Source organism: Meleagris gallopavo, chromosome 3 (assembly GCF_905368555.1).
Source record: "Meleagris gallopavo chromosome 3, MGAL_WU_HG_1.1, whole genome shotgun sequence".
NCBI lineage: Eukaryota > Metazoa > Chordata > Aves > Galliformes > Phasianidae > Meleagris > Meleagris gallopavo.
The window spans coordinates 853,368-880,298 of record NC_139406.1 but is presented as its reverse complement, the minus strand read 5'-3'; the positions used below and the strand labels follow the sequence as shown (position 1 = coordinate 880,298).

At 39.7% G+C, this 26,931-nt stretch overlaps 1 protein-coding gene across 1 annotated transcript in view; it reads left to right on the top strand.

Moving 5' to 3' along the window:
- Positions 1 to 23,952, top strand: part of RAMP3 (receptor activity modifying protein 3) — a 110,329-nt gene extending 86,377 nt beyond the window's left edge. Inside the window, exon 4 of the mRNA XM_085220012.1 lies at positions 23,751 to 23,952. Within this exon, the coding sequence (XP_085076138.1) occupies positions 23,751 to 23,820 (70 nt within the window). The 3' untranslated portion in view covers positions 23,821 to 23,952. The remainder of the gene's footprint in view (positions 1 to 23,750) is intronic.
- Positions 23,953 to 26,931: the final 2,979 nt, after the last annotated feature.

Genomic DNA, 26,931 nt, shown 5'->3' with positions numbered 1-26,931 from the left:
CTCTGAGGCATTGTTTCCTCACATCCTATCAGTTGACACCTCAGAAAAGAGATCAAACACTCTCCTTACTACAGCTTCCTTTCAGGTAGTTATAGGGAGTGATGAAGTCTCCTTTCAGCTCCATTTCTCCAAATTAAATAACCACTGTTCCCTCAGCCACTCCTCACTTATTTTGTTTTTCAGTCCATTCATTAGCTTTTGCTGCTCCTCTCTTAATGTGCTTCTGTATTTCCTTCTTGTAGTGAGGGTCCTGAAACTGAGTGGAGGATTCAAGATGCAATGTCACCAGTGCTGAGTACAGTCACTTCCCCAGTCTTGATGACCACACTGGTACAAAAAAATGGTTATCTCTACTCCATAAATACTTCATGTCTTTTGTTCAATCATCTTGATACAAATATTTTAGATGAAGATAAAAAAAAAAAACACCACCAAAGAAACAAAATAAATGCCAACAGAGGAGATTTTCCAGACAAGAAGGTATTTAAAACAGAATCTTAACTAGTGGAGACAAAATAAACGAGGACTCTACTTTTAGAAAAGGAAACAGCTGAGAATGTAAGTTCCTGAATGGAAAAGTAAGCAGGGAATGACAGTTTTCTGCATATTACAATAATCAAAACATTTCCAGAGAAATCCCATGAATTTTGAGATTGTCAAATGAAACCTTTATACATAAATTCTGTTATAATTTATTTCTGGTGTTCATTCATCATAGGGACTAAAATTGTCAATACACTACAAAGTGTGTGCAGTCCTTTGTAGAGGAGAGACATAAACCCGTTGGAGGGCATCCAGAGGCGGGCCACAGATATGAACCAAGGGAAGGAACACCTTCCCTGTAGTGACAAATTCAGAAGGCTGGGGCTTCTGAATTTGGAGAAGAGAAGGCTCTGGAGAGATCTGATAGCTCCCCTTTTAAATAAGGAAAGACCACTACATGAAAGAAAGGTACAGACCTTTAGCAGGGTCTCTTGTGATAAGTACAAGTGGGAAGGGTTTCAAAATAGAAAAGGGAAGACTTAGACTGGGTATAAGGAAAAAGTTTTTATGATAAGTGTAGTTGTAGGGGAACTGCTATTTCATAGTCTGCACTGATGATTGAGCACTTGGTGAAGTGGGTAATTGGCCCAGGAAACAGATGTGCAAATGACTTACCTGTGCTTCACAGGGGATTGGAAGACGTCCCTATGATCATTTAAGGGCTAGGCTCCAAAAAGAGAATGCCTCCTGGATGAAGACCACTTCTTTAGAAGGAGTGTTCCACAACAAGAGACTTTCATTGCCAGCTGGAAGAGTCAACTTTTTTATACATATGGTCGGCTCCTGCATTTTGGTCACAACAACCCCAGGCAACCCTACAGGCTTGGGAAGCAGTGGTTGGAAGGCTGCCTGATGGAAAGGGACCTTGGTGTACTGACAGACAGTCGGCTAAATATAAGCCAGCAGTGTGCCCAGGTGGCCAAGAAGGCCAATGGCATCCTGGCTTGGATCAGGAATGGAGTGGTGAGCAGGACCAGGGAAGTCATCCTGCCCCATGGACTTGGCACTGGTGAGGCCTCACCTTGAGTGCTGTGTTCAATTTTGGGCGTCTCAGTACAGAAAGGACACGGAGGTGCTGGAGCAGGTCCAAAGAAGGGCAATAAGGCTATGAAGGGCTAGGAGAATATGGCCTGTGAGGAGTGACTGAAGGAAGTTTAGTCTGGGAAAGAGTAGGCTGAGAGGAGACCTTATTGCTCTCTTCAAATACCTGAAAGGTGATTGCAGCGAGAGTAGTGTTGGTCTCTTAGCTCCACCACTTTTTATTCAAAAGCTTAATATGGCTGCTATTATTATTTTTGCTGCTACAGAAATATTGACAGTAAAAAACAGTGCTTCCTGCTGGGATTACTATTGCAACTTCTTGGTCACTGATGCCTTATTTCTCTGTAACTCAGCTTACCTGAAACCACATGAACCCTCCAGCAGGCTTGAGAGTATGAGGTTTGCTCCTGCTCCTGAGAGATTAAGGGAGTGACTATATGAGAGTGGCTTAGCTAGTATTAGCTGTTGCTGTCAGCTGTTGTGTTGTACTTGATATTTCTTCTGGGGATGAAGGGAAAGTCTGCAGTATTGAAGGAGATGAGAGATTTGAGTGTTGGGAAAGATGAGTGTGAGAAGCCGGACAAAAAACATCTTTTGTCTCAAAGACTTCTGTGGAATGCGAGGACAACTGAAGGCGTCTCTGCCTACAGGAACAGGAGGTGTCAGGAACATGGAAGATAAGGGGAAAGTCTCTGTGCCTGTCACCTTCTGGGCTAACACCGAGATGTTGTGGCTCAGCCTCATGTGGAAGCCCTGGCTTTTCTGATACTGATATTCCTGCACCGGACTGTTGGACATGCCATCACATGCAACCCAACAAGAACAGGATAGTGTACATATACAAGAATTCTCCAAAAATGGGGGCACGTGCTTTTCCCTTGTATTTTTCTTCTGCCAGTGAGCAAGAAATAGAGAGAATCTGCACTTCCCACTCCCACTGCCATCTGGACTCATTAAACATTGTGATACTGCAGTGGTAACTACGTCCACACTCCTGCAACAAATACTTGCTCTTATTTTCTGTCTTTTTTATTGTCGCTTTCTTTGTTCCATTCCCCATCCCCAAGCCTAGCTAACCAAAACTCTTAAAATAAACTGGTTGGGTAAATATTTGACAGCTTTCTGAGTCTTACATCAGGTATACATATATCATCAGGTATATATATATCACAAACCATTTCACTTCTAATAACTGGAGTGAGACAGTGGATGAGAAAGCTACGGGATTTGCCTGCAAGCAAGAATTTCAAATACTGCTCCTGTACCTGGGAAATGCTGATTTATGTCACATTTCCCTGAGTAAGTTTCAGTTTTCTCTAAGTTGTGCATCTGAAACTTTACTGTGCAGAATCCTGTGCAGGCTTGTAATATGAACAAGTAGGTTGAAATAAATGCATTTGGATGTGTGTGAAGAATGTATCCTCTATTTCAAATGATAGAATTCTCAGTATATCTAACTTCTCAACCTGAAAACTAAATGTGTATTACTCTTATTTGAACTAATTTTTTTTTTTTTTTTTTTTACCCTTTAGTATCATAGGGAATTAGAACATAATTCAGCAGCTGCCCCTATGCATAGAGAACCAAAATATGGCACAAGGTAGCCTTTAGTGGAGGTTAAAATTATCTCCATGTTATAACACTAGGAAACATTTTAATCATATGATAGGAAGAAAAAAAAAGAACAAGCTGCAGAGTGGGAAAGTTTAGATTTGAGAATGTTCCTAATTTGTTATGGAATCAGTACATCTCTATCTGGAATCAGGCTTTCTCAAATATAGCTTATTATAAAACTCAATGTTCACTGTTATGAGGTAGGAACTTGAAAACTCCTAAAGTAGTATGGTTAGGCTGCAGTTGGACTTGATGATCTTTAAGGTCTTTTCCAATCTGAGCAATTCTATGATTCTATGATTCTTGGCAATGAACTGCTCACAATAATCTTGATGGTTAATTCAGGACATTCTTGACGTGATTGCCAAGCCACTCTCCATCATATTTGAAAAGTTATGGCTGTCAGGTGAAGATCCCAAAAGCTGGAAAAAGTGAAATATCACTCCAGTTTCCAAGAAAAGGAGGAAGGAGGACCCAGGGAATTACAGGCCAGTGAGCCTCACTTCTGTGCCTTGGAAGATCTGGGAACAAATTCTTCTGGAAGACATGTTAAGGCACATGAGAGATGAGTAGGTGACTTGAGGCAGCCAGCATAGCTTCATCAAGGGAAGGATGTGTCTTACCTATGTGGTGGCCTTTTATGGTGGAGTCATGGCATTGGAGGACAAAGGGAATGTCATCCACTTGGACCTTTGACATGGTCCCGCACCACATCCTTATGTCTGAATTGGATTTGAAAAGTGGATGATTCAGCAGATAAGGAATTATTTGGAAGGTTGTATCCAGAGGGTTGTAGTCAATGGCTCTATGTCGAGGTGAAGGCTGGTAATGAGGGGTCTCCCCCACAGCTCTGTCTTGGGTTCAGTACTCTTTAGCATCTTTATCAGTGACAGAGATGATGGGATTGAGTGCACCCTCAGCAAGTCTGCTGGTGATACCAAGCTGAGCAGTGTGGTTGATACAGTAGAAGGAAAGGATGCCATCCAGAGGGACCGTGATAAACTCAAAAGGTGGACCCTTGTGAGCCTAATGAGGTTCAACAAAGCAAAGTGCAAGGTTTTGCACTTGGGTCAAGGTAATCCCAGATATTTTATAAATCAGGAAAAGAAATTTTTGAGAGCAGCCCAGCTGAGAAGAACTTAGGAGTCCTGGATGATGAAAAACTTAATATGAGCTAACAGTGTAGGCATGCACCCAGGAAGGCCAGTGGTATCCTAGGTTCCATAGCAGTGGTAATCAGGGTAATGGAGGTAATTGTCCCCCTCTATTCTGCCCCTGTGTTATCCCAGCTGGAGTACTGTGTTCAAGTCTGGGGCCTCACACTCAGGAAAGATGTGAAGCTTTTGGAGAGGGTCCTGTGGAGGACCACAGGGATGATCAAAGGCCTAGAACACCTCTTCTGTGAAGACAGGAACTGGAGACAGGAACTGGACTTGTTCAGCCTGGAAAAGAGAAAGCTGTGAGAAGACCTTTCTAGCTTCCAATATTTAAAGGGAGCTTATAAACATGAGGGAAATCAATTTTTTACAAGGCTAGATAGTGATAGGACAAGGGGGAATGGTTTTAAACTAAAGGAGGGGAGATTTAGATTAAATGTGAGGGGCAAGTTTTTTACTGAGAATGATCAGATGCTCATACAGATTGCCCAGAGAGGCTGTGGATGCCTTGCCCCAGGAGGTTTTCAAGGCCAGATTGGATGGAGTCCAGGGCAATCTGATCTAGTACTTGATCTAGTGGGTGGCAACCTGCCTGTGGCAGGGGAGTTGGAACTTGATGATCCTTCCAACCCAAGATTTTTTATGATTCTTGCAAAATAAGTTTGATTGTTTTCCTATTGTATCTTTGTTAATATAAAAGGAATTTGACTTGGAACTGTGTGGTAATAAAAGTCTCTAGGTGATCAAAATTATCTTGATGAAAACTTTGATTCACAAGAACTTGACTGTGCAAAGCTATGAGTTTTGTGAGGTTGACCTTGTTAATCTGTGCAGTCTGCATTGCTTTCAGGAGATGCTCCTTTTCCAGTGAGATAAATATAGCATATCTCTAATTCTAAACTGGAAAATTCAGCCAGGTGGCGAAGCTGCCCAGGGCATGTGGAAATAGTGTGCAGAATTGCAAAGAACCTGAGATTTTCAGTCAGTATTTTCTATGAAGTCCTGTATTTTGCCAAATATTTTTCATCATATATCTTGTACTTCACATAATTTTTCTCAAACTTTCCTTGAGCCAAGCATGCTGTAGCCTTTAAGCATAAACCTGTAAGATTTTGAGTTACAAAAAATCATAGTGACTTAATATGAATTTTGCTGTTTTGAATTTCATGCTGACTGGTGAAGCACAGTAGCAATTAAAATCTGACTGTATTTCCAAGTAATGCTACTCAAGATAAAAGCAAATATCTTGTTTCTTTATGCTTAACTTCTACTCTTAGAGGAAAAAAAAAAAAAAAATAGAGGACAACTGGGTGGTTAAAATGTTTAATGCATTTTCTATGATAAATTTATCAAATTGGCAGCTTTGATTACTCATTAAAAAGTTTCATAATCTGCACCATAATCCGTTGGCAGAATATTTGCATAAATTGGCAATTAAAAATTCCTTTATTTTTAATTAAGACAAGATTAAAAATATGGCTTGCAGCAGGGATTAACAGAAAGATTTTAATAGTGAAGATTGAATTTAGCTTCCCATCAGTGACCTAAAATATTCTCTCATAATTAAAATAAATTCTCCAAAACAAAGGAGGAGCAGGAGAGATCGCATTGACTTTAATTTCCTTAAGTCTATAAGGACACAAATCTAGTTTAGGTTTCCAGAGAAATTAAGTAGGGTATCCTAGGATGTTCCCCAGTGGATGGAAACACTTAGCAAATGCATAGTTCAAAGGAAGGCAGGTATAAATGCTTTTGGAATTCAAATCGTTTACCAAATTTCACAGAAGATTTAACCTCGAAACTGGCCTGATCGGTAATTCTGGAAAAGTAAATGTCTTTTCATCCTTTCACAACCTAAAAATTTTGACTAATAGCGTTTGAAAATCACTATGTCATGTTCTTTTTGTGCTACAAGCTGATTAAAATTACATTTCTACCTTCTGAGATGGCAAGACATTACATAATAAAACTCAGCAGGTCCTTTTCAGATTTCTCAAAGGAGAGTTTGCATATTGCCTCAGAATACTATACAATAACTGTGTAGGGTCAAAATCATTTAAGATGCATGACTCTGCATGCACTGTGGAAAGTGCATTAACAAAAATTCATGAGACATTTAAACCCAGAACATGCTCTAAATCTCATGAAGAAAATGCATTATCAACCTGTATCAGAGAAATCTGAATTCTCATCATAGTATCTTAAAAAAGTTTCTAACCTCTTTGACGTGCTTCTGTAGTAAATTGTCATACAACATTACAGTACAATTGTAGCTTGGTAGGGGGAACATGTGTATCAGACTGGGAGATGAAACATATAAGGATGCCATCTGATTTTAGAAACTACTATATATTTACTACATTCTGAAAGAAAGAAGTAACTTAATTAAAAGTCTATCACAATTTTCAAGGTATCTTAAAATTTCATACAATACATAAAATAGTGATAGCTTTCTACTTACTTTTTGCAGAAGCATAGAATGGCTTGAGTTGGAATGGCCACATCCAACTTGGCCTCGAACACCTCAAAAGATGCAACATCCCAACTTGGTAGGCTTTTCCACTGAAATCATAATTAGTTGCAGAATTTCTATGCACATTTTATAGTTGTTTGTCCAGATCATAGAATTCACTACAATTAACATCTGGCACTCTTTGACAGTTTCTCAACAAATGTTATCCTAGCAGTGCATGTTGGAAAGGGAAACCTGGAGGGGAGTCAGTAGAACTGCCACTTAAGACTTCTGGAGGGCAGACTTCGGTCTCCTTCGGACCGTGGTCGAAAGAGTCCCTTGGGAGGTAGGTCTGGAAGGCATGGGAGCCCAGAAAGGCTGGGAATATTTTAAGGAAGTTATTTTAAAGACGCAGGAGCTGACCATCCCCAAGTCATGGAAGATGAGCTGATAGGGAAGGAGACTGGTCTGGATGAACAGAGACCTCTGGCTGGAACTCAAGAACAAAAGGAAAGTTTATGGTCTTTGGAAAAGCAAGAAATGTATGAGGATTACAAGTACGTAGTAAGGCTGTGAAGGGAGAACATTAGAAAAGCCAAAGCCCAGCTAGAAAGGAATTTGGTCACTAAGGTGAAGGACAACAATAAATATTTCTATAAATACATCAACAGTAAGATGAGGGCTAGAGAGAATCTCCATCCCTTGTTGGACACAGGACAACATGGTGACTAAGGATCAGGATAAGGCTGAGGTACTTAATGCCTTCTTTGCCTCAGTCTTTAACAATAAGACTAGTTGCTCCTTGGACACGCAGCCTCTTGCACTGGTGGATAGGGATGGGGAACAAAATAGGCCCTGCATAATCCATGATGACATGGTTTTGGACCTGCTTCAAAAGCTGGATGCTCACAAGTCCATGGGACCTGATGGATTGCATCCTAGAGTGCTGAGGGAGTTGGTGAAAGTGGTTGCCAAGCCACTCTACACCATCTTTTGGCAGTCCTGGCTAACCAGGGATGTCCTGGGGACTGGAGACTGGCAAATGTCATGCCCATCTTCAAAAAGGTCTGGAAGGATGATCCTGGTAACTACAGATCTGTCAGTCTCATCTTGGTGCCAGGAAAGGTGATGGAACAGATAATCTCAGGAGCCATTATGGATCAATTAAGGGTTAACCAGGGAATCAGGCCCAGTCAGCATGGGTTTACGAATGGCAGATCCTGTTTGACAAAACTGATTTCGTTCTATGACAACATGACCTGCTTAGTGGACGAAGGTAAGGCTGTCAGTGTGGTCTACCTGAACTTCAGTAAAGCCTTTGACACTGTCCCCCATGACATTCTCATGGAGAAGCCGGCTGCCCACATTTTGGACAGGCATACGCTCTACTGGGTGAAACACTGGCTGGATGGCCGGGCCCAAAGAGTTGTGGTCAGTGGAATTAAATCCAGTTGGCAGCCAGTCATGAGCGGTGTCCCCTAGGGCTCAGTATGGGGCCGCTTCTATTTAGCAACTATATTAACGATCTTGATGAGGGGATTGAGTGCACTCTCAGTAAGTTTGCAGACAACACCATGTTGGGAGGGAGTGTTGATTTGCCAGAGGTGAAAAAGGCACTTCAGAGGGACCTGGATAGACTGGATTGATGGGCAATCATACAAATCATATGAGTTTCATTAGGGCCAAGTGTCAGGTCACATTTTGCTCACAACAACCCCAGGCAACCCTATAGGCTTGGGGAGGAGTGGCTGGAAAGCTGCCTGATGGAAAGGGACCTTGGTGTTCTGATGGACAGTCGGCTGAATATGAGCCAGCAGTGTGCCCAGGTGGCCAGGAAGGCCAAGGGCATCCTGCCTTGGATCAGGAATGGAGTGGTGAGCAGGACCAGGGAAATCATCCTGCCCCTGGACTTGGCACTGGTGAGGCCTCACCTCAAGTACTATGTTCAGTTTTGGGCACCTCAGTACAGAAAGGACATGGAGGTGCTGGAGCAGGTCCAAAGAATGGCAAGAGGCTTGTGAAGGGCTAGGAGAATATGGCTTAGGGGAGTGACTGAAGAAACTGAGGCTGTTTAGACTGGGAAAGAGTAGGCTGAGAGGAGACCTTATTGCTCTCTTTAAATACCTGAAAGGTGATCGCAGTGAGAGTAGTGTTGGTCTCTTCTCACTGGTGACAGGTGACAAGTAACAGGGTAAGGGGAAATGGCCTCAAGTTGCACCAGGGTAAGTTTAGGTTGGATATTAGGAAACACTTCTTTACAGAAAGGACTGTTAAGCACTGGAATAGGCTCCCCAGGGAGGTTGTTGAGTCACCATGATTGGATGTGTTTAAAACCTATTTGGATATGTTGCTCAGGGACATGATTTAGCAGAAAGTTGCTAGAATTAGGATAGTTTGTTTAGGTTGTTGTTGGACTTGATGACCTTTAAGGTCTTTTCCAACTGGGCATTTCTATAATATGATTCTGTGATTGTAAGATTCTATGATTCTATGAAAGCTGGGCACAGACTATATCCTAAATATGGGCCTAGCAAAAAACATAGTCAGACCCTTTACTTTAGGAAAGCAAAATTCTGCTTTTTAAAGTATTACTGGAAGAGATTCCCTGGAAAGCTGCCTTTAGGATTAAACATACATGTCAAGGTTCTGAAGGAACAAGATGATGTTGCTCTCCACCATATCTGAAAAGTCATGGATGTCAGACGAAGTCCCTGGTGATTGGAAAAAGGGAAACATCACTTCTACTTCTAAGAAAGGCAGAAAGAAAGATCCAGGAGGCTGCTCACTTCTTTTCCTGGGAAGATCATGGAGCAGATCATCCTAGAAATTAAGTTAAGGCTCACACAAATCAAGGATGAGATTTGAGACTGTCAGTATGACTGCCATCCAAAGGGGCATTGAAAAGCTTGAGGCAGGCTCATGACAAACCTCATTCAATTCACGAGGCCAAGTGTAAGGTGCTGAACCTGGGTCAGGGCAATCCCAGACATGAGTACAAACTGAGAGAAAAACTCACTGAGAGCAGCACTGTGGAGAAAGATTTGCTTGATAGATGAAAAGCTTGATATGAAACAGGACAAGAAGTTCAATACAAGAGACCTGGAGATACTGGAAAGAGCTAAGCAGAAAGCCACGAAATCAATGAAGAGATTGGAGCAGCTCTCCTATGAGGAGAGATTGAGAGAGCTGGGATTGTTCAGCCTGTGGAAGCAGAAGCTCATGAATATCTGCAAATATCTGAATGAATAATGCAAAGAGGACAGAGGCAGGCTCTTTTCAGTGGTGTGCAGTGACAAGAGGCAATGAGCACAAACTGGAGCATAAGAGGCTCTCTCTGAACATTGGGAAGAATTTCTTAAATGGAACAAGTTGCCCAGAGAGGTTGAAGAGTCTTACTCTTTTGGGATACTCAGTATCTATATATGCTCCTGGGTTGCTGATGTCTTTATTTAAGCAGGGTGACCTCCAGTGGTTCTTTCTGACCTCAATAATTCTGTGATTCTGTTATTAGATGTTCAAGGGCGGTTATCTGCCAATCAGTGAGGAGGTAGGAGAGCCTAAGTCCTCATCTTCTGTTCCTTAATGTAGCACTGAAGTCACTTGAACTTTTAGAGAAGGCTCATGTATGTGCTGGAAAAAACAGTGGGTGTTTGTTTTGCAGAAAACAAAAAACAAACAAACAAAAAACCCAACAAAACACCACTGGATTAATACTCCTCACAGACTGAAATGCTATGGCTTGATCATCTCATGGTCCAGGGCATTAGACATTTATTCTAGCAGTGGTATGCAAAACCTGTGACTATGAGTTACTAATGTGTTAGATGTTCCTCTGTTATTACAGAAGATATTGTGAAGGAAGTATTCGTCATGTTTGAATTTACTTGACTTTCTCATACAGTGAAGGCAATGTCTTTATAAATTTGTGGAGATGTATACATCAATGTTTAAAGTTGCTTGAAACTTCAACTTTTTTAAAATTTGGCAGCCTATTCTACCTGTTCTTAAAGGTCAATGAATTTTGTGTGCAGTCAGGATATTTATATTTAATGTACCTTACATGGATATGCATTCAGGCAGAGGTTTTCTGCACTGGTGCTACTGTGTGTTGAAGTACTAAGGGCTGAACCTCATTTTATTGAAGTCTTCTATGGCAGTATACGGAGCAGTGTATATATTGACAGGGAAAGGAAAAAACAGTGAAAATGGCTATATACTACAGACTTTGCCCTGATTTAGGCAACTTTAACTCTGACGGGTATGTGATATTCACAAAACAAGGTGCTCATTTTTTGGATTGGGTTTAGGTTTTTTGTATTTGAATATTTCTAACAATGTGCAGTTCTTGTGGTTTAACCTTGCAGATAGCTATGCATGACATAGTCATTTATTCACTCTTCCCTCCCAGTGGAATTCAGGGGTAGAGATAAGAGCTAAGTACCAAGACAGAAAAGTGAGAGAAAAAAAAGTGATTATAATGTTACATATATGTGTGTGTGTGTATTTGTATATATACGCATGTATACAATGGCTGCTCCAAAAGCAGTGCCTTCTCTTTTGTTATGTTAGCCCACAGCACCACAGGTGGCATGGCAATAGTAGTTGAACATTTCTGCCAACATTCCATTACAATTTGTTGCCATGTGACAGGTGGCAGTCTGACAAAATGGTGTCTGACATGAAAGCGCATATTAAGAAAAAGTGTGTTGTTGAATTCCTCTATGTAGAGAAAAATGACATCCACTGACATTCATTAATACTTGTTGAATGTTTTTTGATGCTGAACAGTGGGTGTTAGCAGTGTGAGGTGGTGGGTGGTGCATTTCAGCAATGGCAACAAGAGACAGAAGAGTCAGTGGATCACCTCCACTGGTGCAGATTTTGAACAGTGTGGTATGCAGGCTCTTGTTCATAGCTGGTGAAAATACATAGCAGATGGTGGTGACTATGTCGAAAGATAGTGATTTGTAGCTGAGAATGTGCTCTATCAAATAGTGTCATTGTGTTCCTTGTATCTGTTTTATTTTCCATGAAAATAAATAACAGGCATTATTTTTGGAACAACCTCTGTGTGTGTGTGTCCCCTCTTGCTGTTAGTATTTTTGTAAAAGCATTTTTAATTATCTTTAACAATGGTAGTAAGATATACTTTTTGCTGGGCTTTTGCACTTCCAGTTTTCCCTCTGCAAACCCTAGCAACATCGCTGTACTCTCCCTGAGTTGCCCGACTCTTCTTCTGCATACGGTAAGCAGTCTTCTTTTTCCTGGAGTTTTGACAAAAGCCCAGTCCTTTTACCTGCTTGCTCATCTTAAGGAGCAGAGGGACAGTCTGTTCGTGTGCCTCTTCTTGAGAAATTGCCCTTCGGGACTGACACCCAAAGGATACTCCCAGCTAATGTTCTAAACAGACCAAAGTCTGCCCTCTGGAGATCCAAGGTAGCAGTTTTGCTGCACTCCCTCCTGACTTCACCAATAGAGAACTCAATCATTTTGTGATTGCTTTGCCCGAGATAGATTCTAACCTTTTATGGTAAGTAAGTAGAAGTTTCATATGCTCACCAGCTGTATTTCCTTCTCCCTAGTAGAAGATACAAACCACCAACATATTCTAATGTAAGATATTCTCTACTTCATTTTCAAAACCAATACATATCCCTTCTATAGTGGTTTGAGATTTTCCACCTGTATTTGAGGAAACATTCAACATATGCTTACTATTCCTTTCTCTTTCAAACTATAACTTCTCGTAAAGTACTCTTGGAGGGGTCTGTTGTAACTTCACAGTCTTTAGAATCGTGTGCATTACAAATTCCATTCTTCCATTTAGCTTTAAGACATTGCACTATACTATGAAGTCTTACATTTAAATCTTGGGAATAATCTATTTATATGTCTTTTTTGAGTGAAATGACATGAAAATTCAAATGTATCTTATTAAAAATAAACACAAATTTCTCAGAATCTGAAACTCCTAAATGGTCATTTATTGTGCATGGTGCAGCTGGTGGATGTGGCCAGAAGGTGGCCACAGCCCATGGAGAGGAACCCATGGTGGAACAGGAGGCCTGGTGAGCTGCTATCCACGGGGACACATACTGGTGCAGTGTGCTCCTGAAGGGTGGGCCCCATGGTACGGAGCCAATCTGAAGCAGCTCTTGAACAGCTGCAGCTTGTTCAAAACCTGTATGGAATTAGTTCTGGAAGGATGGCATTCCACGGGAGGGACCTCACACTGGAGTGAGGGACAGCAATGAACATGAAGGAGTGTCTGGGATGAAGTATTTGTAATAGTGTTCCTTTTCATTAGTATTACCAGCGTTTCCTTCTGTCAGATTTCAACACCAATGGCATATAATGCAAGTTATAGTAGAGTAATAAATATGGGTAGCCAGAATATAGTTATGGTTAAATATATTAAATATGGTTAAAAGTCCATATTTCAAAATGACTTCTTTCCCATTCATTTTATTCTTATTTTTATGTACAGTATAGAATGTGCTGTTTGTAGTATACACTATATACAAACACACACATAAAAGTACTACATATGCTGCATGTGCTATAAATGTATGTAGTACGTGTAATATCCAATATTATTTTATAGTTCTGACTGTAACTAATAGATGCAGTTGGGTCTGTTTGGTAGCTAGAAAACAAACAATTTCACATATGCTGCATTAAAGTACCACTTCTGTGCTGCAAGTACAGTAGCTTTCAAATGGACTTGTGTGACCAACCTTAGGGAATCTGTCTTTGTCCACTGGCAATTCTTATGATTACAGATTCACCCGAAGCACAAAGCACCTTCCTCTAGGCATATTCAGATGGAGTTGTACATCCACCCTTAAGGAGTTTGGACATGCCCAGTGATAACTCTTGTGGCTGGCTTTATAGTGCTCTTTACTGCAGCAACTGATTACAGATTGCTGTGAATTCTGGTGATAAATGCACAGTTTGCAGAGCATGTGCGAATACAAAAAATGCGCACAATACAGCTGACTGCCAGTACATCAAACTATGGAATAACTCTGCCGAAATTTCTAAGTTTCCTCAATGAAACACTCATTAAAACTGAGTGTGTAAATTTTACCCAATTGTGGTATTTTACCCTGGGGGTTTCTTCAAAGCTTTTCTTCTTTTAAGAGGGGAATATCCCAATAAGTTATTTCCCATGATTACTCCATATAGTCCACCCTGTGACTACAATCACTTAAGATTCTTAATATTTAGAAGGATCTGGGGCGAACATGTACAGTCTTGTTATGAGAATTAGAGCTCAAGTGTCTCTTGGGCCGCTCACTGTTTATGGGGTAAGATGACTGGCTCACGGTCATAGCATTATCAGAACAGTGTTATCAGTATCAGTCCTGAGGAAGGCCTTGGGCATTATGACCAGGCCAAAGGAAGAGGCTGGGTGTAAGGAGGAACACACTGTTACACTACAATACACGCATCTGTGTGAAAACTGCATGAAAATTATAATTTTGAAGCAGGAATACAGAATGACTTAGGACAAACTTTTTTTGTGGTCCTCTTGCAGACTAGCTAAACTAGAGTCAGTAATGCTCAACAGTAAGCAAACTGAAATAAGTTGGCAAGTTTCTGGAAAAGTGGAGAAATAATCCCAACCAGATATGAGCAGGGATCAGATTTAAGAAGGCAATGAATTAATGCCAGACATAAATGAAATGAAAACAGTACTTAAATTTGGGGTTTAATATGAGTTTCAGTCTATATCTCCGTATCCTTTCACACTGGCATGAGAGCACTGTCTTACATGGAAAATGTTTCTCGTACTTCTGCTCTTGAAAACTCCTAATGGATTTTTCCTAACAGCTTTTTGGTTGTTCTTTTGCTAGAGTAAACGTCTGTGCAGGCACATTCTGTCAGAATGAACTAAGATAAACCACAACAGATTTCTGAAAGTTGGTAAAGAGTTGTTAAGAGTCTCTAAAACTATTCTCAAGGAAAGATCTGGGGATACCATGAGATCTGTTAGTAAGCAAAAAGCTGTGTCTGTTTGGTGGGCTTCTTCTGGCCAGGTATCTAGCATTATTCCCTTAAATATTTGGCCTGCATCTACATCTGCATGGTTGAAATCTTATCTCAGATTTTTTGAGGACTGATGGGAAAAGTTTGTAATAAAAGATTTGTAAATGATTGATGTCATAAATAGTTGCATGCTTTGTAGCATGCTTATTTTATTATATTCTACTAATCTCTGAGAAAAGATGGCTTCTCTGAATGGTTAAAGGCTGTCTGGCTCCAACACAAATAGTGAGAGCAAAAGTAAAAAGGAGCTACTGAATTTGGGATTGTTCAGCAGCTGTAGGGGGTGTGCAGAGGCACTAGTTGCTCCATGGAGCCTGAAGGACTTAGGCAGGGATGCGAGGATGCAATAACTCTGTCTCCAATAGGTATGTGATGTAGTACACATGAACCAGAAGTGGGAAGAGTGTGGTACATATGTTTGTTAGAATAGCAATTAATAGAAAGATGACTATGATCTGAGCCAGGGCCTTGTCCACCACCTTTTGCTTAGTATATGGCCACTCAGTCTTGGAGAAAAATAAATTCAAGCTCATAAGCATAGGCAATGTCATGCCCTGTGGCTGCAGATTAATGAGTGTTCCTAAACCCATTTCTGCTACTCATAGAGGCATGGCCAAATCTAAGCTGCTTCAGAAATAAAAATCAAGAATAATGATTCTTGATTCTGGTGAGCCAGGGAAGCATATGGTGGTCCAGAAGAAGAACTTAACAATGCAAGAACGATTCATGAAAATATGGGATATACATGAAATATTTAAGAAAGGAAAATGAAGAGAGAGAAAGATAAAACAAAAGAGTGAAGAGAGAGAACTGGAAGAGAAACCAAAAGAAAAAAAAAGAAGAGAATGCCAGAATGCCAGTGCATACTTTCATACTTTCATGTTAATTAAATCAATCTTATTTATTCATATGCATTCATAATATTTTATTTCCTTGGTACGTGGCCCAAATTATTTTTTAGGGAGAAGGGAATGACAGGATATTGTACGGCAGGGATTTGCACATTATTTCTTTATGCATTACTAGGTTTATACATTTTTTAAAACAGCACACTGCAGCAGCAGGAAATTCAGTGTTTAAATTTTAAAAAGAAAGTTTGAATGAACTTAAGCCTGCAGTCTTGACATTTTCTTGTTATTCTCTGTATATTTGTTCAGTATGTAGTTGGATTAGTAGCTAGATGAGTTTTTTGGAAAATTATCTAGGGACAGTCAAGACATTAAAAGATATTGTTATGCTGAATTGTAGAATCATAGAATGGTTTGAGTTGGAAGGAACATTTAATATCACCTAGTTCCAACTCCCTGCTATAGGCAGGGACACCTCCCACTAGACCACGTTGCCCAAAGCCCCATCCAACCTGGCCTTGAATACTTCCAGGGAAGGGGCATCCACAACCTCTCTGGGTAACCTGTTGCAGTGTCTCACCATCCTGACAGTAAAAAATTTCTTCCTGATACCTAGTCTAAATCTTCCATTTTCCAATTTAAAGCCATTTTCTCTCATTCTGTCTCTATATGCCCTTATGAAAAGTCTCTTTCCAGCTTTTCTGTAGGCCCTCTTCTGGAAGGCCTCTACAAGGTCCTCCTGGAGCCTTCTCTTCCCCAGGCTGAGGAGTCACAACTTGCTCAGCCTGTCCTCGCAGGGGAGGTGCTCAAGCCCTCTGATCACTTTCATGTCCTGCCTTTGGATATGCTCCAACCGCTCGACATTCTTCTTGCATTGAGGAGACCAGAACTGGATGGAGTACTCCAAGTGGAGTCTCATGAGAGCAGAGGGGCAGAATCACCTCCCTTGACCTGCTGGTCATGCTTCTCTTGATGCAACCCAGGATATAATTGGCCTTCTGGGCTGCAAATGTGTACCGCCAGCTCATGTTGAGTCTTTCATCAACTGAAAACCCCCAGTCCTTCCCCTCAGGCTGCTCTCATGGCATTCTCTGATCCTTTTGTATCCTGCTTAGCATAGATGCTGAGTTCTTTATGCTGACTCACGAATAAAGCCCAAAAGTAGGACTGGGGGAGAATGGAACAAGAGGCATTTGAGCAAGCAAAACTAGCTGTTAACAGGCCCAGGTGCTGCGTATATTCAATCCCAGCCTCTCAGCCAAACTAGATGTCCATGTAACTCAGAATGGGTTCAGCTGGGGCCTGTAGCAGCACCAAAATTCCATTCAAGCCCTAGCTGGGTTCTGATCTCAGTTTTGGCACGGAGCAGAAGAAAGGTACAGTCTGACTGAAAATGTTACTGGCTGCCTACTTCATGTTACAGGCAGTAAAGCCAACAACCCAAACAGCTTAATTTGTAGTTAAGACCACCTTGCCAATTCAGGGGTGAATGAAAGATCTGACCCACACTCTGAATGACAATTTCATGACCACCACCACACTGAGCATGAGAAGCCATGTAGCTAAAGCAAACACAAGACTATCCATGTTATCATCCTCTTGTGTGTGTCCCCACTTAATGTTTTTGTCTCTTCTATTCTAAGGTAGACTTCGATTTTTCAGTAAGAACATTCATTCTCCTCTAGGTCTCATGCCAAGAGATTTTCCTTGGCTCTGTGACCTTAAAAATCTTCTCATTACACTTTCCCTTGAAATTAGAAAGCTTTCTAGAAGTAATTTATAACTGAAGAACTAAAAAGCTGATCATTTAGATTTTTGTGATGAAACAAAAAGTAGTCTTATGTCTAATGTTTACCACCAGAAAGAAAGGCAGAAGAATGTCTGTAATCTCTTGAAGACCATTGGACTCACTACACAACAAGCTTACCAGCATGAATATATCAGCAGTGTGTCAGAAAAGCCGTGGAAGAAAGCTGTTAATTTTAATGAATTCTACACTTGTGCTTGTGATTTTATTAGTATTCATTTCCCCAGCATGGAAAATCATGGGTCGTGCTTTTTCCTTCCTCCTCCACTTTTACCTGGAATAATAGAACTCCTATTAAAATCATGGCATTTAAAAACACAGTATATATTTAATCTTTATTTATTTATTTTTACTGTTTCTAATAGTTCATAAGCTTTATGCTTCACATTTTCAAACTGTCTCTTAAAACTATGAACTCTAAGTGTTAACGCTTCTCACATTTTTCATTTAGTGATAGGTAAGATTGCTAGGAAATCTTCAGGAGCTGAGACTTTAAGAAGAACTGCAAATCTCATGAAAAAAAAATCACAGAAGCTGGCAACATGATATTTGAGTTGATATCTGCAGCATTTGAGGCACAGACTCAGATGTGAAAGATCCAAATCGTTTATAAGAGATGTTAGAACCTGCAATATATATTCATGAGTTTTCTCTTGCAACTTTCCCACCTCCCTTTACATGTCAAAAAAACATTCCATATCGACACCACTCCTTAACTGCATATGCAGGTGCTTATCCAATCAGTCACAAGTCACTCGTAGCCATGCACTGATCCGCCAGCCAAGGTCATTATCATGTGAAGATCACCCAGCTTACTTGATTTTGTTTTTTCCTTCTGGAGATGTCCTTAGTTCTCAGCTTTGCTTTCTCAAGCTATTTATCCTGCCCTGCAGCTTCTGCTCTGAATATTCTATCAATATAAACACACTGAAAAATAAATTGATTTGATTGATAATGATTAAAAACACTTACAGAAATCATTGTAAGATTAGAACAATAGAAAAAAAAATAATTATGAATTTCCTAATCAGATGCATTTTGCTTTTCAGTAATTGCATATGAATCAATCTGTGAGCAATTAAACTTGTATGCTGTATTATCAGAGACAAAGGAATTTTGATCAAATTGTCAGATCTCATTCAATTTGTGTCTACCCAGAATCTGTGACTTGTTTGAAGGCATTGATATACCTAGAAGCATAGAATGGTTTGGATTGGAAAGAACCTCATCTAGTTCCATTCCACTGCTATAGGCAGGGATACCTCCCTCAAGATCAGATTGCTCAAAGACCCATCCAGCCTGGCCTTGAATGCTTTCAAAGAAGGGGGCATCCACAGAAGAGAATGTTATCTAACTTGGCTTTGAGTTCTCACTGAACAATTCTTTGATATTAAAAATATTCTTTTGATTGCAAAAATACTTCCTGACATGTAATACTTTTTCATTCAATGTGTTTGTATTTTGAACCAGCTAATATAAATCTTCTTTGGCTAGCTTACTACTTCTGCAAAAAATTAATTGAAAATTAAAATCAGATGTCATGAAGTTCTTTACTAAAATAAATTGTATCAATGAGCACTGAAATAAAAAATCCAATAACCCATTTTCAACAAGATACTGTATCAGTGGCTGAGAAAGGCTTTTGCCTCCAATAGGTTTTGAGGGTATTGCAGAGCCAAGACTGGTAAAGAGTGTCTCAATTCAACATGAGGCAATCAACATCACTCTGTGAACAATCTTACATTTAAAAGATCTCTTTGGAGTTGCTCGCCTTGGAAGGGAAGGGCTCAGTGTCTAAAGACCTGGCCTGGGAGCAAATGAAATCAGCTTGATACAGGAGACTGGAAGTTGATACCTTTGTATCCTATGAAGGCAAGACACAAGCTGGTGTCTCCCTGCTTCCTCTTACCTGCTGTCTTAAGTTTGCAAGGCCTGGAAGACAGGAACAAATGAGTTCCTGCAGAAATCCTGAAACCAGAAGATCCAAAAGACCTGGCTAAGCCACTTCAGACTATAAGTAAGAGCTTGTACTGTTGCTGTTAGTCGTCGTCAGGTGGACAACACAACCTCCGACTACCCATCACTGCTAAAGATCAGCACCTGACATGAAGGCATCACTGGATCAAGGAGTGGTAACTGCCTTGCTTTGCTGCTTGTATATCTATTTGTCTCTTTCCCAATTTCAATCTTTTATTTTATTCTTTTATGCCTCACAGTAGCTGGTGCCTAATACTGTCTTGTAATTACTGACCTGTAATGCTTATTAATTGTAATTAGCCAACCTTACTTTCAAGTAGTTCTTGTTAGTCGTTGTTAAGAAAGCTCTCAATAAGTTGATGTCTATTTTTCCACTGAGTCTTGGATGACTCCATCGTGGTAGCGACCCTTGCTGACTACAGAAGGTGCGACTCAGGAGATAGAAAAATATTCACCTCCCTCTAATCCCGTTGAGTGGGATGAAACAGGTGTTGATACAGTTACTGTCTTTGTTCTAGTAGCCAAATATTCCAAGGAAGAAAAACACTTTTTATATCAACTTCCTAATGTTAAGCAATAGCAGAAAAACATTACTGCTGAAAAACATTGGTTTGTGGCAGTACATTTTTAAGCAAGCTACTATGTTAAGCATGAAATGTGAAAAACAGCTTTTATTTTTTCCTCAGTGTAAATACAGTCTGCAAACTGTCAAAGCCCCTTGGCTCTTAATAACTTCAGATTTAAATCATATGTATTTTTCAACTTAAATTAAAATACAAAGAACTAATAAATAAAAGAAACAAACAAAAATATCACACTCAATCCCAAAATATCTAAAGTTAAGAAGCTCAACAAACCTGCAATGTGGGGCAGAAAATATGGGGAGAGATTGTTCTCTCAGATTTTAATGCAACCTTTGCATTTTATTATTGAGCTTACATTTAAGCAAGTCTCCTGTCCTTCAGCTTTCATCCACTCAATGGAAAATTTATGCAAAAGGCTGTTCTCACAATATGGGAAAGACAATTCACAGTCATGCAATAATTGTTTAAATCTTTGAACTAAAATATTATTTTAAAATACTAAAGTGATCTGGTTAAATGATTATGACATACATATTCTTAGATCTTCCATTGCATTCAGTCCTGTCTGACAAGAATAACATCACAGTTAACATGTAAGCAGTTATCTCATTTATTCTGGGACCTAGATCAATGCCATGATCCTAAATGATGGATGATATCAACATCTTGGTAGTTTTTTTGAGTAATTATTGGTTTCATTTCTAGAGGATCTGAGGTTCCCAGATCCTTTAGATGGACTTCAATCTTCTTGATTTTCCTTTTATTTTTAGATTGAACCAGGATCCAAGAATCCTGTTGATCAAAGTAGCTTTCCCCCTCTATGGTATAATTCTTAATTTTAGAGGGGAAATACTATTTGAAGATGAAGCAGTTTGCCCTATCAGAAATGTAATTTTATCTTCTACTTGCTTGACATGGGATTTTAAAAGGTTGTTTTTGTCTTTCAGTCCTTTCTCAGAGCAATAATATGCATTAAAGGTTAGTAGTAGCTAATACTACTGCAGATACCGCAACTACTCTTTCCTTGATTGTTAGGAAAGTTTGCTCTAATTTATTCAGAAGTTCTGCCACCTTTGTGGAGGATTTAGCAATGGGACCATTGCCCCTTATGGTTCTCCATTCTTCAATAATCTGTGCAGCATTCAGTCATAGGGAACCCAGAAATCCTGAGGCTTCCCCTAGGAGTTCCTCTTCTGGAGTACTGGGGGTCCCAGTGACCACCCAATGCATTATCTTTTTAAGATAATTCATCCTAAGTACACTGCTGTCACGCCTGCCTGGCTTGCCGACTGTAATGCAATGCAGAGCACAACAATGACAGCAGTGCAGCGAGATCCCAGGCTGCATTGAGTGAGGATTTGTTCAAGTATGACAGCAGAGGGAGCAGAAATAAAGGAAAGCAGATGCTTACTTTCAGAAGAGCTCAGGTAAGCAGGGATCTCCAGATGAGATACCTTCATCTCCACTGCCAACTCTTAAATGGAGTTTGGGAACCCACGAAGTCCTGGAACCAGGATCCACCCCTTCCAGTCACTCAAGTGCATTGCATACATCTCATCTCCCCTAGCTTGGCCCTGCTTTCCTACCAGGTGCTCAATCACTGTTTCAAGCCATGACAGCATTTCCACTACACTTCCTATGAAGGATTCTCTGACAGAGGACAGAGTCTTTGTTTCAGCCCTTTTTTCAAGGGACAGCCAGTCTAACTTTCTGTAGGTGCCTCAGATTTCCTTACTAAGAGTAGTCCTCAAGCATTACGGGTAGCCCAGTAAGCACAAAGCTGTGACATACTAGGGGAACCATTTCCTTACATGCAGTTAGAATTGCTAGGTGCAATTATATCACAACAAGGCTACAATTTCTCTGAGTATAATTTATAGGGTTAGAAACCATCACATCTGAAGGAGATGCTTTTAGCTTGTATTTGTAAACGAAGGCTTACTTATGACATACAGAAAAAAATAACTTCGCTATTAATACTTAGGGTTTTACTATCCAGACCTTAGGTCTGACATCACTGTGAGAGAAAAACACCATGAAAGCTACAAGAATAACCTGTTTATATCATAGATAACAAGGCAGACTATTGGGAAAATGCACTAAATAATAAACTGTTGGTAAGAGAAGTGGGAACTAGCAGTAGAGTGGGAAAGAATGGCGAACAGGTCTTAAAAATGGCTGGACTAAGCCAGAAAAGTACGTTTTTAGGACAAATAGATCAGGTGATTTTATTTTTATGAAATACTTTCTTACTACTCTTAGTTCACATGACCAGCCTGAAGAAAAATCTGAAAGCAAAAATCTTTTTCTGTTTTTCCCTATTTTAGCAAATTTATGATGGTTTTCATACACTCAGGAATGACAGTTACCATGGTAAAGCAGAACAATATATTGCTGTTAATTTAAATTTTAGTAAGATGTTTGTTTGAAAAGAATGAGAGAAACTCAAATTATATCTGTGGTTCTGAACTATGTTTGCACTAATCATTTACATATATTTTATATATAAATGTAGGTAATAGGTAATAAGAAGTTAATAAATGTAGGTAGTAATGCCTCCTATTTATTTCCATGGACACTATGATATATACAAAGAAAATGACACTATTCAATAGAGCAAGTTCTCAGTTACGAAACACTATTTTTTCAACATAGTCACCACTATTAGCCAATTTACATGGATGAACTGATTGAGACACTCTTCATTTTGTGTTGTGAGAGCTACCTTGTTTTTCACATCACTGTTGCCACTGCAGAAATGTACCACCCACAACCTAACTGTGCTCACATCCACTGTTTGGTGTCCATAAACATTCAGTATCCATCAGTGCCAATGGGTGCAATTTTTTTTTCTGCATGGAGAAATTCAGTGACACACCTTTTCTTCATACACAATTCCATGTCAGATGTTATTTTGACAGACTGCCCTTCTGCTGTATCTGTCATAGAGCAAAAAAATGTAATGGAATATTGGTGGATGGTTCAGTCTCTATTGCTATGCCACCAATATACGCCTCTGATATTTATATATATGAAATACTTTATCTGGTCTCATTGGTATATTCAATAATACTATCTTAATGTGGATTTCAAATTTCAACTTTATGATTTGTCTTTTATTATATACGGTGATTAAAAACTAGGAAATGGATAATGTGGGTCTCATTATAAAATAACCTTTTATTTTCTGAAGCATAAAATAACGTTTTATTATCTGAAGCAAACAACTCCTCCACAATCCAGAGATTAAAAAAAATTCTTACTTTCTAAATGTTACAAATAATCAACAAATGTATCTTCCTGTCATGTTTCAGTGATATCGTGATTTCATTGTAAACTGCACTTATGAGTCCGTCATTTGAATTGTAAAGAACTTTGTCTTCGAGCAGTAGTGCACGCAACACTTTCCATCTGTTTCTTTTTCAGACAAGAAAGGAAAAAGTAACACATTCGATTTATGAGTTTAAAAAGAATCACCAAGCATATGCCTTCAAGCACATTAGTAGCTCGCAATATTACTCTATCTTGTGAGAGTACAGATACAAAATAGATATGCATTTAAGAAATCTCAGTAGTAGCACTTCAGTTTCTCAGTATTATAAATTTATAAAAGATAAGATATGAACTCTAGCATTCTTTAACTACTTACTGGATTTTTCTGACCTTCTTTACTAGCCCCAGACTGACTGATTTTCATCCATCAAAAATAAAAAGCAGCACTTCAAAGCTCCATGGAAGCCAATAATGACGGTTCAACATTCAGCCCATGAGGACTATGAAGATTTATTCAATCTCAGAATACATAATCTCCAGATAGACTTTATAGAAGATAGATTTTATCATTTGTAGAATGAATATCTGGCTTTCTTCAATCTAATATTTACTTTCTGTGGAGGAAAATAAAAGGTCAAAATGAAATGGCTTCTGATAATTATTAATGCTAAATCATAAATTATGAGCTGTGTAGAGTGGGGCTTGGGTTTTAGGTGACCTGACTCAGTTCCCTTGAGGCTGGAAAATGATTACTGCATTTTTGTTAAAATTTAGATAGATAAGAATGTACAGAGGAAATAAATAACCATGATAGAATCAGTGCTTTCTTTGCAGCAACAGTGACAGTATTATCATTCTAGACTGTTAGCAATCTCCTGTTCTAAGGATTATGAGTTACTGGCAGATGCAAGTTATTTAGATGAGGCTTTTCAATCCCTTCTCATCTTATAGGTTTATCACTGTTTGCCTGCAGGCTCAGACTGTCAGAAATTCATGCTGTTTTTCAATATATTTTCGACTTTGTGAGGCCTCATCTGCAATATTAAGAGCTGCAGGAGCTATTTTACTGTAAGAAGCCAGCTTTTAAGCTGAAATAAACAGGTATAAATATATATAAATATTTTCCTATAAAACCAAAACAACAACAAAACAAAACAAAAAGAAAAAAAAAACCCTAAGCTTGCAAAGCAGGCACAGAAAGAACTTGCAGTTTATTTTACTTGAAAAAAAAAAAAAGAAAATATTTTTGTTTTTCTTTGATGTATCATGGGGAACCCTCCCATCCATCTCCCACCAACCTTACCCTTCCTAAGGAGGAAATCGTCAAATAATCCCCATCAAATACTCAGGGTATTTTTTTTTGCCAAATGCAGGTTTAAAAAGAAAAAAATGACTCTAAACACACAATCCAAGAAAAAAACCCCAAAAACTTGTTGTTTTAACAGTGAACTAACTCAGCAAAATTCTCCTTAGAGCAACTTATTTTTTTACTTCACTTGGCATTTCCTCTCCATGAGCAGCCTTTTTTCCCCTTTTCTCAATAGAACACAAATGAGCAATATATTAAAAGCAAACTGAGTTACACTTTATCAAAAGCAATAGAAGTGACTTGAGAATTGCACCTATTGCTTTTACACTGCCACTTATCTGAAATACTGACAAATAACTCAGAATAAATATGCTGAATATTTATCTGTTAAAGACAAAACGTCTATGAAGATTCTTCACTGATCTGGGTCTAGAAAAAAACTTCCCTGTCAAATGCGTGAGTGAAAAAAATCTTATTTAGCTACTAAGATACCTCCTTGCATTCTACCAATTTGAGGATAAAAAAACCCTACTCTATTATCCATAAAGCTGTAGCAATACCTCTCATCATGAGGATTGTCTGTCTTGAGACTACTGCTCATCAATATTTTCATCAATGACCTGGGCAGTGGGATTGTGCATGCTCAGCAACTTTCCCAAGTGGTGCAGCTGACACAACATAAGGCATGGGATGCCCTCCAAAGGAACCTGGATAAACTTGAGAAGCGCGTCCACATTAACCTAATGAGATTCAATGTGGCTAACAGCAAAGTCTTGCACTTGGTTCAGGGTAACAAGTGTACAGAATAATGCATTGAGACTAGCCCTGTGAACAAGGACTTGGTCCTCATGGATGAAAAGCTAGACCTACACAAACAATGCAAGCTTGCAGTCCAAAGGGCTCCATCAAAAGAGGGATGGTCAGCAGGATGGTCGTCCAGACTGCTCAACCTTGGTGATTCTATGATTCTATGCTCTGCCCTCACGAGGCCTGGAGCACTACACCCAGGCCTGTGGCCCTTAGCACAAGAAAGATGTAGAAATGTTGTGTAAGTCCAGAGGAGGGCCACAAAGATGATCAGAGGACAGGAGCACCTGTCCTGAAGAAAGTCTGAGGGAGCTGAGGTTGTTCAGCCCGGAGAAGGCTCCAGGGAGAACTCACTGGCACCTTCCAGTACTTAAAGGGAGAGAAACTGACTTAAAACAAAACAACAACAACAACAAAAAAAACCACGTAGGCAGATAGGACAAAGGCAACTAGTTTAAAAATGCAAAGTGGAGATTAGATTAGATAATAGAAGTAAGTTTTTTTTTGTTTGTTTGGTTTTTGTTTTGTTTTGTTTTTTAATCAGATGGTGATGAGGTACTGAAACGGGTTGCTCAGAGAAGCTGTGGAGGCATTCAAGGTTATGTTGGATGGATCCTCAGCAGTCTGGTGTAGTAGCTGGCAACCCTGCCCACAGCAGTGGGATCGGAACTAGATGATCTTTGACATTCCTTCTAACCTAAGCCATTCTATGATTCAATTTGAGAAGCCTTTTAGTATTAGCAGTAAGAAATTCAGGATTCTTGCAACAGTCCATTCGGAAGGCCTATGAGAGTCTATACAGAAAAGATTCTTGTGTCCCAAAAGTTGCTTGAGAGGCCTGTGAGAGAGACTCAAGAACTCTCTGCTGCCTGCACATGGTTGCCAGGGGCAATGAAAGTAAGGGGAGTAACCCAGCTCACATTACGATCCTGAGATGGGTCAAGGTGACCCTAAGATGAGGGGCACTGGCTTCCAAGGTGTAGATAAGCCTGCACAGTGGTATTGAGCATTTACTTGGTTTTATCAGTGTTCCATATCATGAAATCACACGACAATCTGTTGAGTGCAGAAGCGCAGTGCACTACAGAGCAGTAGTACTTCCTGGCCCTTTATCCTCTAGCATCTCACATGAGTTCCAACTCTCCAAGATGAAGATGCACTGAAATGGAACAGACTACTCTTCCCAGGAGCCTCTAGTGTTCCCCATATGATCTCAAATCCTGGGTTACAGGGGTGAGCAGCCCTTCTGGTTTCCAGTAGTGAAGTGAGCAGCATGTTCAGAACTTCTCTCTCCAATTTATTACTCCTTTTTTTTATATCACTATCTTCTGTTCTTTTACCTTTTGTAGTAAAATAGTTATCTTAATTGGGTCAAAAAAATGAGACTGGAGGGTGAAAGGGACCGGGAAAGCCTTGTCTCTTTCTTTTCCCTATATTTTGAATGAAACCGCAACAAATGTGCAAAAT